This window comes from Mus caroli, chromosome 1 (assembly GCF_900094665.2).
Source record: "Mus caroli chromosome 1, CAROLI_EIJ_v1.1, whole genome shotgun sequence".
NCBI lineage: Eukaryota > Metazoa > Chordata > Mammalia > Rodentia > Muridae > Mus > Mus caroli.
This window is the reverse complement of record NC_034570.1, coordinates 59,091,305-59,100,779: the sequence shown is the minus strand read 5'-3', so window position 1 is coordinate 59,100,779 and position 9,475 is coordinate 59,091,305. Positions and strand designations below refer to the sequence as shown.

General features: G+C 42.0%; 1 protein-coding gene across 1 annotated transcript in view; it reads left to right on the top strand.

Annotated features, from left to right (window-relative positions):
• The window catches only part of Idh1 (isocitrate dehydrogenase (NADP(+)) 1, cytosolic), a 25,779-nt gene extending 21,707 nt beyond the window's left edge, over positions 1-4,072 (top strand). The window contains exon 11 of the mRNA XM_029475326.1: positions 3,865-4,072. Within this exon, the coding sequence (XP_029331186.1) occupies positions 3,865-4,072 (208 nt within the window). The remainder of the gene's footprint in view (positions 1-3,864) is intronic.
• The last annotated feature ends 5,403 nt before the right edge of the window (positions 4,073-9,475 follow it).

Here is a 9,475-nt window from a genome sequence, read left to right as displayed (position 1 = left end):
TTTTTTTAATTGTATTTTATTGTGTAGTAGCAGTGTAGGAATTATGTTAGTAGCTGTTCACAATTAACCGTCATGTTTTCTCATGCTCTAACGTAAATGACCAAAATCAGACGTGCTCCAAGGGTGAACAATAGCTACAGTATNGTTCCCCATAAGGGGAAAAGAGAAACTCACTTCCCCTGTTGTCCATGAGTGTGAACACTGGGGCCTTTGTATGCAAATGTTGTACTGTGTGTGGGAGAGCTATACAGTGAGCTCACACAAGACTGGAACAGATAGGATGTGTGTAGCTAAAATGCATGGCAGATGTGTTTGTAAAGAGCATGTACGTGTCCAATATACTAGTTATATTTTAAGACCACTGGAGAATTCCAAGTCTAGAATAAATGCAGACTGGAGGATTCTGCTCTTTGAATTCTCTTCTCCTGTGACCCAGCCCAAGTATTATCCTACGCCAAGCAGCACATTTCACCCATGTGCAATAATGGGAACTGCACCGTTTGGATTTCTGCTGACCTGCTGCATTTCTTTTATATAGATGAAGTTGATATTAAACACTATTCCAGTCTAGTCCTTCTAAACTGTTAATTTTAATTAAAATGAAGTACTAATGACTCTTCTTTGAAGTGTTTATTATGTGTTTTTATTTAAAAAGTGTTTTTCATTTCTTTTCCTATTACTGTAATAAGATACCTAGATAGAAGCATTTTAAAGGAGAAAGGGTTAGTTTTGGCCACAGTTCAAGGTACGATCCCAGTGTGGCTGGGAGGTCAGGGTAGCAGGAGCTTGAAGCAGCTAGTCCTGAAGTAGAGAACAACGAATGCATGCCAGTGCTCAGCACACTTCCTCCACTGTACATGGTCCAGGATCCCCAGCCTAGAAACCAAGATGGCGCTTCCCCTAGCCCTTAACAGAAATCAGAGAATCCCTAGTGTGTATACTTAGAGGCCATATCCCAGGTGATTCTGGGCTCTGTCAAGTTGAAAAGTAACACAGCCACAAACACTAGATTATATCTTAGCCATGGGAATTTGATTTGAAAATATGTTTTCTCTTAAGAAGTCTACTGTGAGACAGCTTGTGATGGTGCGCATCTGTGATCCCAGCACTGGGGAGGCAGAGGCAGGCAGATCTCTGAGTTCCAAGCCAGCCTGGTCTACAGAGGGAGTTCCAAGCCAGCCTGGTCTACAGAGGGAGTTCCAAGATGCCCAAGGCTACACGGAACAACCCTGTCTCCAAAAACATCAAAACAAACAAAAACTTTGCTGAGGAGTGAGGTACATGCATTAACAGACAGTGAGGGGAATCTGCTCTGGAAGGACAGAGTAGTGCTGCAAGATCCTGCTTCCAGTGTAAGGAAAAAGGACAGACGTAAGGGTCTAATAAACTATCAGCAGACACTGCATAAACTAAAGAATGTAGGCATTGCCCTGTAAGTTAATAAGGAGACAGTGAAGATTTCTAAGAACGGAAAGACATCATATGTTTTCAGTCTTAAAAATAGCACTCTTATAAAGGATGTTTGGTGAAGGTGGGGAAGGATAGCAGACACTGGTGAGGGAGGAAGACTGCTTAGGAGGCAACTGTTAACACATTAATTGAAAAACGTTGAAGATCCAACTGGCAGGTGCACTCAAGAAAATGGGATAGAATTCTGAGATCCCAGAAGGGGTGGATGGGGCTGGAGACACAGTTCAGTTGGTAAAGTTTGCAAGAAGACATGAAGTCAATCCCCAAATACAAAGAAAGAAAGAAAGAAAGAAAGAAAGAAAGAAAGAAAGAAAGAAAGAAAGAAAGAAAGAAAGAAAGAAAGAAAGAGGGGGAGGGGAGGGAGGGAGGGAAGAAGGAGAGAGATTGAGAGAGAAAGAGATGGATGCTGCATAAGGAATACCAATCATCCAAGGCTGACCTCTGGCTTACCCATGCACACGTGTATATGCCCATACATGTATACATAAACACGAGTAGGTTTCTCTATAAGCAAGAGATGTGGGTGGTAAGGGAGCAGTAGGAAGCCTTGCTGGCTTCTTTCTCAAAACTAAGTGAAAGCTCTTCTCATCCCAGTATCTTCGGTGGAGGAGGCTCTGTGAATTTGGACTCTCCCACCTCAAAAGTCCATTAGGACCAGTGACATGGTTCACCCAATAAAAACACCTGCCACCAACCTTGGCAACTTCAGATTGCCTTCTGGTACCTACATGTTGGAAGGAGAGATGGTGACAGTTGTCCCCTGACTCTAACACATGCATGACCCTCCACCACCACCCCTCCAAAAAAGGCGGGGGGGTGGGGGGGGGTAAAAATGTAGAACAAAAAAGTCAATGCATGGAGTGGCTGTCTCTCATTTTCTGGTCTGCCCTCCTGGCAAGCTTGAGCTCAGGCTGTAGACACTGCCTATACGTGAGGTCTTCCAGAATCCAAGCAGGCAGTGATGCAGTATGCACATCTGAACTAGTTTCTCGGTGCTACCCGCATGGTAAACTCCAATCTAAACCTACAGTCACGGACCAGGTCTCTTGTCAAGAAAACCTCACAAAGCAGAGGAGGCCCATGCGGCTTGGGCCCTTCATCCCAGACAGCACGTGTTATAGACAACCATTTGACCACTTCTCAAGGGGGAGAAGGTTCTAGTATCCATCAGTTTTCCCAGATGACCCTAGGGCAATGGGGGGGGGGGGGAGCACATTGTTTCTAGCTGAAACTATTAGGAGAACCAGGCACACTTGGGAGGCAGAGGCGGGCTGATCTGTGAGTTCAAGGCCAGCCTATTCTGCAAAGTAAGCTACAGGATAGCCAGAGTTACAGAGAAACCCTGTCTCGAAAACAAAAGAAAAACAAAACAAAACAAAAGCCTATTAGGAAAACAGGACAAAAGCAATACATATTTTAATCTATATATAAAAATGTAAGGCATTTTTACCAAAGATCATAAAACTCCTAACTTGCACTTGAAGCTGACCTCAAACTCATTATCCCGGCTCATTTTCTCAGAGATCACAGGCAGGGATCATCATATCTGCTCTCGAATGTTTTCTAATTAAGGTGGTTCTCTCTAAGGTCAAGGCCAGCCTGGTCTCAGACTGGTGAGATCCAGGACAGCCAGAGCTACACCCGTCTTGAAAAAACAAACTAAAAAGTTCTAGACTTAAATTTTACATTCAAAAAATAAGTGTCATTTTGGGTGACGCTGAGTGTCCATGGTCTCAGCTACTTGGAAATCTGAAGATTAGAGGATGACTTGAGAGCCAAAGTTTAAGATCAGCCTAGGCAACATAACAAGACTGACTCTTAACATACAGTTGTCAACAAGTTTATATTCACCTTGCCTTATCTATGCTTACTAACTTCTGTTTGGACTTTTGACTGTTAATACTTTGATAATTATTACAACACCCATTTCACCCTTCATTGGCAAGGTCATAATTTATGAAGCTTTGTGTTTAGGGAAGGACTTGGGGAGTAGAGTATTTACCTACTCGCCACTGACCCTCCTCCTTTTAATGATCAGCTCTGTATAAAGTCAGACATAGTGGTATAGGCCTGGAGCTGAAGGCAGAGCATCAGAAGTTTAAGGTTATCTTCTGATACAGAGCAAGGTCAAGGCTAGGTACTATGTGAGAATCTGTTCCAAACAAACAAACAAACAAACAAACAAAAGGATGGATCCCATTTCCACTATCTTTTGTTTCATAGACCCTTCATGATAGGTGGTAGTTATCACTACTAATATGTTGTAAGGAAGGACATGAAGGCAGTGGAAGGAGCTTTGCTTGAGACTACAGAATATGTCAATGGCCATTGGGAAAGGGACTTCAGGAGTCATGACTCAGCAAAGCCTTGTCTCACTCCACCTGTTTGTTTCAGGTTTGGAAGTTTAGGAGGGAGAAACAGTGTGGAACAGAACAATGGCTTTGGACTGGGTGATCTCTTCACCCCTCTTGCTCTCAAAGATACTGGGAGTCACTCAAATGAGTGCCACTACATTGCCCAAGCCCAGCATCTGGCCAAGAGCCAGTTAATGTCTAAAACAACTATCAGATGGCAGCTGCTGACTAATGTGTCCACAGGCTAATGGTTGATTTTGTAACCACAGGAGGGTCAGGACTACTGACCTGGAAAATGACTCCTCAGCAAAATGTTGGCAGCAGCAGGATTCAGGGGCATAGGAGAATTCCAAAGTTGGGAATCCTTACATTTCACAAATACTCTTTCCTAGGAGAGTTTTAAATGGAAATATTCAAGTTTTAGTCTTTTTTTAATGATTATTATTTATGTATGTGAATACACTGTAGCTGTCTTCAGACACATCAGAAGAGGGCATCAGATCCCATTACAGATGGCTGTGAGACACCATGTGGTTGCTGGGAATTGAACTCAGGACCTCTGGAAGAGCAGTTAGTGCTCTTAACCTCTAAGCCATCTCTCTAGCCCCAAATTTTAGCCTTTACAACTAGAATCACGACTCTCTGTACTCTTAATATATACATTCTGTTTAATATTAGATTTTCCATATGAAGGTTCTTCCTCTTTCTGCTAATCTGGAGATGAGCTCAAAATACAATATAACAACCGCAACAACAACAATAACAACAACAACAAAATAGCAATGAAGGCTTGGAGCACTTGTGGCAACACTGACAAAAGTGTTCTAATGTTTATTGATTATTATAAGCAATCTCATCCATGGTCCCTTATTTTACATCGGGGGGACATGGAATTTTCAAACTGCTAAAACAGCTGTAAATCGGGGATTCAAAAAAGAGAAAAATTTGGGAGCTTTTGTGGCCAAGCAATGATGTTTTGTTTGTTTGTTTTTGTGGTTGTTTTGTTTTTGAAACAATAGTTTCTTTGTGTAGCTGTGGCAATCATTAAACTTACGATGTAGACCAGGCTGGCCTCAAAATGGAGATCCGCCTGCCTCTGTCTCCTATGTGCTAGATTTTAAAGTTATAAAAAAAATCTTACAAGGAAAACATCTCTTGACTATTGGTGTGACATTATGGACAGAAAACAAAAGAAAATTGTTCAAACAAGAGTCTAACGAAAACCTTTTGATAAACATCTTAAGTCTCTGAACTTTCTAGATCCCTAGATTCCAAGGATAGAAGTGGCTAGCACTCACATTCCCAAATCCCCAGTGTAGGGCAAAGAAATATTTCTCCTATACCCTCTGAAGGGTCACAGGAATAAACTGACAAAGGTTAATTAGACAAGAAGCATGGAAATTTATTAATGTGTAATAAATGGGAAAATTACAGCCCAATGTGATTCAGAAACTCAATTGTCCTTTTCCTAAAGCATAGAAAAAGAGTGTCAGAGATAGTGGACAATTTGGGAGAACTCCAAGGGTTTACAAAATAAAGGCTGGCCCTGGACAAGGTCTACAGAACCCAGGAGACAATGAATGGTGGGTGATTGAGTTAGTTAGGGTTTTACTGCTGTAAACAGACACCATGACCAAGGCAACTCTTAGGAGGGCAAAATTTACTTGGGGCTGGCTTACAGGTTCAGAGGTTCAGTTCATTACCATCAAGGCAGAATCATGACAGCATCCAGGCAGGTATGGTGCAGGAAGAGTTGGGAGTTCTAAATCTTCATCTGAAGACCCCTAGGAGAAGACTGGCTCCCGCATGGTTAGGAAGAGGTCTCATTGCCCACCCACACAGTGATACACTTCCTCCAACAGGGCCACAGCTACTACAACAAGGCCACACCTCCAAGTAGTGCTATTCTCTAGGCCAAGCATATTCAAACCAACACATTCAACTCCTTGTCCCCCATACGCTTATTCAAACACATGAGTCTATGGGGACCATACCTAGCCATAGCATAATAAAAACATATATTTAGTCCAACTTCTGAAGTTCCTATAGTCTATTACAGTCTCAACAATGTTAGCAGTCCAAAGTTTAAGGTCTCTTCTGAGATTCATCCAGTCACTTAACTGTAATACCCAAAGCAAGACAGGACACCAGCTGGGCAAACTCCAAATTCTGCATCTCTATGTCTGATGTCAATGCAGTCTTCAGATCTCCAACTCCTTTTTCATCTTTTTGACTGTAACAAATTTCTTTGTCCTGGGCTGGTTCCACTCCCTCTTAGCAGCTTTTCTTAGCAAGTAGCCCATGGCTCTGGCATCTTTAACATTTTGGGGTCTCCGAGTTGACATCAACTTCATAGCCTCTTGTTCCAGTGCCTGGGATCCACACAAGATCTTCTAGGTTTGGATCACTTCTCTAGCTCTGCTTTCTGTAGCACTCTAGGCCCTGGATGACTCCTCTCCACTGCTGCTCCTGTTCTTGGTGATCATACCATGTTACTGGCATTTCCAATATACTGAGGTCTTCTGCTGCAACTAGGCTTCACCAATAGCCTCTCATTGGCTCTTTTCATGGTGCCAAGTCTCAACTTCTTTGCATGACCCCTTCAGTCCTAGGCCATTAACTACAACTGAGGCGATGGTCTTCCCTGGCTTCTCAGCTCTCCAGGACACTTTCATACCTTCAAAACCAGTACCACTTGAGTGACTCTTCCACATTACTAAGTCCAGCTGAAGCATGAGGTACAACCTTGGTTATCTCTAGAACAGTTTCTTTGTGCTCTCAGAAAACACTTCCCAGATTTCACCTCAGTGATATTGGTCTCTTCTTAATCACTGCTAATTTCTTAGTTCCAGCTAACCAGCATCAATTGTCCTAGTAGTCCCTTCTATTCTTGACTCTAAAGCCAGAGCCACATGGCTGAAGCTGCCGAGTTCTGCTGTTTGCTGGCACTGGAATATGCCCCTGCCCCTTATTCTCTTACCAGCGTTCTGTTTTCCAATTCCCTCACTGTGTAAGTTTGCCTGTCCTGGATCTTGCTCTGTCGATTGCCCATAAACTCAGATTTCTGCAAGTGTCTATTTCCTGAATCGTGGAATTAAAGGCATGTACCACCACACATGAACTTAACCTTTTCTTCACCTAGAACTTGCTCTGTCTTAGGCTAGTCTTGAACTCAGCTATCTACTTGCCTTTGTCTCCTGGGCTTAAAGCTATGTAGCACCATGCCTGGGTTTAAGCTTTAAAAACACCTAGCATGCTATAACTCTCCCTTGTACAATTGTAAATGCATAAACAATAAGTTTAGCTGTGTGGAATCTTGTCCCAAGGTCAGCACTCCCTTAATTCCACTTAATATCCTTGAACATAGGATTTAACTTCATTCTACTTCCTGGTGCCTCTTTACTCTCTGAACCATACATTCTGTATTTTTCTTTTCTTGCTTGCTACTTTTCATTAAAATTCTCTTGTAAGAGTGAACTTTAGTAACTACACAACAGAATTTATACCAAGCTATTTTGAGACTTCCTTTGTCAAAGCAATTAATCTAAATCTCTTCACCTTAGCCTCAGGCAGACACTTTGGACAATGGCAAAAAGCAGCCACATTCTTTACCAAAATGTCACAAGAACAGTATCTAGACCACATACTAAAAGTCTTCACCTCTGAAACTTCTTGAGCTAGGCCCCCACTGTTCAAAACACTCAGGAACACTGTCCTCTATGCTTCTTCTAATGTGGCCCATTAAGACCCACTTAAAGTATTTCATTGCTTTACAAAGTCCCAAAATCCACATTCCTTCAAACAAAAGCATTGTCAGGCCTATCACAGCAATATCCCAGTCCCTGGTACCAACTTCTATCTTGGGTTTTTACTGCTGTGAAGAGATACCATGACCAAGGCAACTCTTATAAGGACAACATCTAATTGGGGCTAGCTTATAGGTTCAGAGGTTCAGTCCATTATCATCAAGGCAGGAGGAACATCACAACATCCAGACAGGGATGGTGCAAGAGGAGCTGAGAGTTCTACATCTTCATCTCAAGACTGCTAGGAGAAGACTGGCTCCCAGATGGTCAGGAGGAGGGTTTCATTGCCCACCCCAACAATGACACACTTCTCCAACTAGGCCACACCTACTCCAACAAGGTCACATCTCCTAATAGTGCCACTCCCTGGGCCAAGCATATTCAAACCACCACAGTGATTCTCTAGGAAGTCTAAGTACAGGATGATAGTGTGGGGAAGACTACAAACTTTTATCCTATGAGCTTGGTTTTCTCTGATTAAAGAAATTTTGGGGGAAAGGGGAGATTATAGATAATTTATTGTGTTCCTTTCTTTGGGGATAAGGTCAGGTCCATAAAAGAACATGCAGAGTGTTTCTCTTTACTCTGGAAGGGGGAAGAGCAAGAGGAGACCAGAGGGACCTCATTCTGGTATGCTCCAAGATCCCTCAACAGCAAAGAAACAATATTTAGCATACCCCTTTCTGAACCACAACACTAGTTATTTTTATAGACAGTCCCTAATTAGGTTTAGCTGATGTTTCTTTGCAATCTGATTAAAATTAAGCACTTTTGACAAAAAAAAAAAATACTACAGAAGGAATATAGTATCCCTCTCAGGTATCTCACTGTGTAAGGGGTAGGGGGTTACTCACCTGGGTAATGTAGTAACTGCCTTGTATTTATACCATTCAATTATCATTTTGCCCTGTGTAAAACTGGGTGATAAGGAGAGAGACACAATGCCAGCCCAGAGTTCTTCACCCATTGTTTTAGTTTCCATTGATGAGCTTGTGCCCATCATACACTCTAAATGGCATAGAGAATTTATGTGCTTATAGCCTACCATATTGAACACTTCCCTCCACTCTTCTAGTTGATTAATTTACACCAATATGGATACTCACCAATTCTTGTTTTATTCTCTGAACTATAATAAAACACAATTATTATGCATCATTGATGTTTAAACTGCCTCAGACTTACCCATTGTGTATCTTATCAAATTATGCCCTGTGAGCATTGTGCCATATTTCATAAATAGCTATTTGGACAAAGAAAGAAACTATTTGTTACATCATGACACCTGACTCCACTACTCACCTAAGTGAGGCTTCCTCTGAGATCAGCTTTCCCACCCTCTTCCACCGTCTAGACCCTCACTCGACCCAGGCGCTGGCTCCCACTAGCTCAACAGAAAAGGACTGTGCTCTTCAAGAGTAGAGTCCATAGCCTCACTTAAAACCTGAATGCTATGGCAAAAAGCCAGGTGTAGGCCAGAAGAAAAGAAGGGTTGCAGGGCTCCTGACCCTTTGGAGACAAATATTTAAATTATTTTAAATTAAATAAAATATTTTTATTTTAAAATAAAAAACTACATTTTTTATTTTATGTTATGAAGTTAACATTGGATTATATTCAGATGATAATCAGTGGGGATGCTATCACTGGAACAGGCAATGGAGGGCTTCAGCGTTGTTTCTCTTGAGAAGGGTCATGATTAGAGTGCCTTGTAATTGTTTTTTTGTTTTGTTTTGTTTTTTTAATATATTTTTTAATTAGGTATTTTCCTCATTTACATTTCCAATGCTATCCCAAAAGTCCCCCATACCCTCCCCCACACCCCCCTACCCACCCACTCCCACT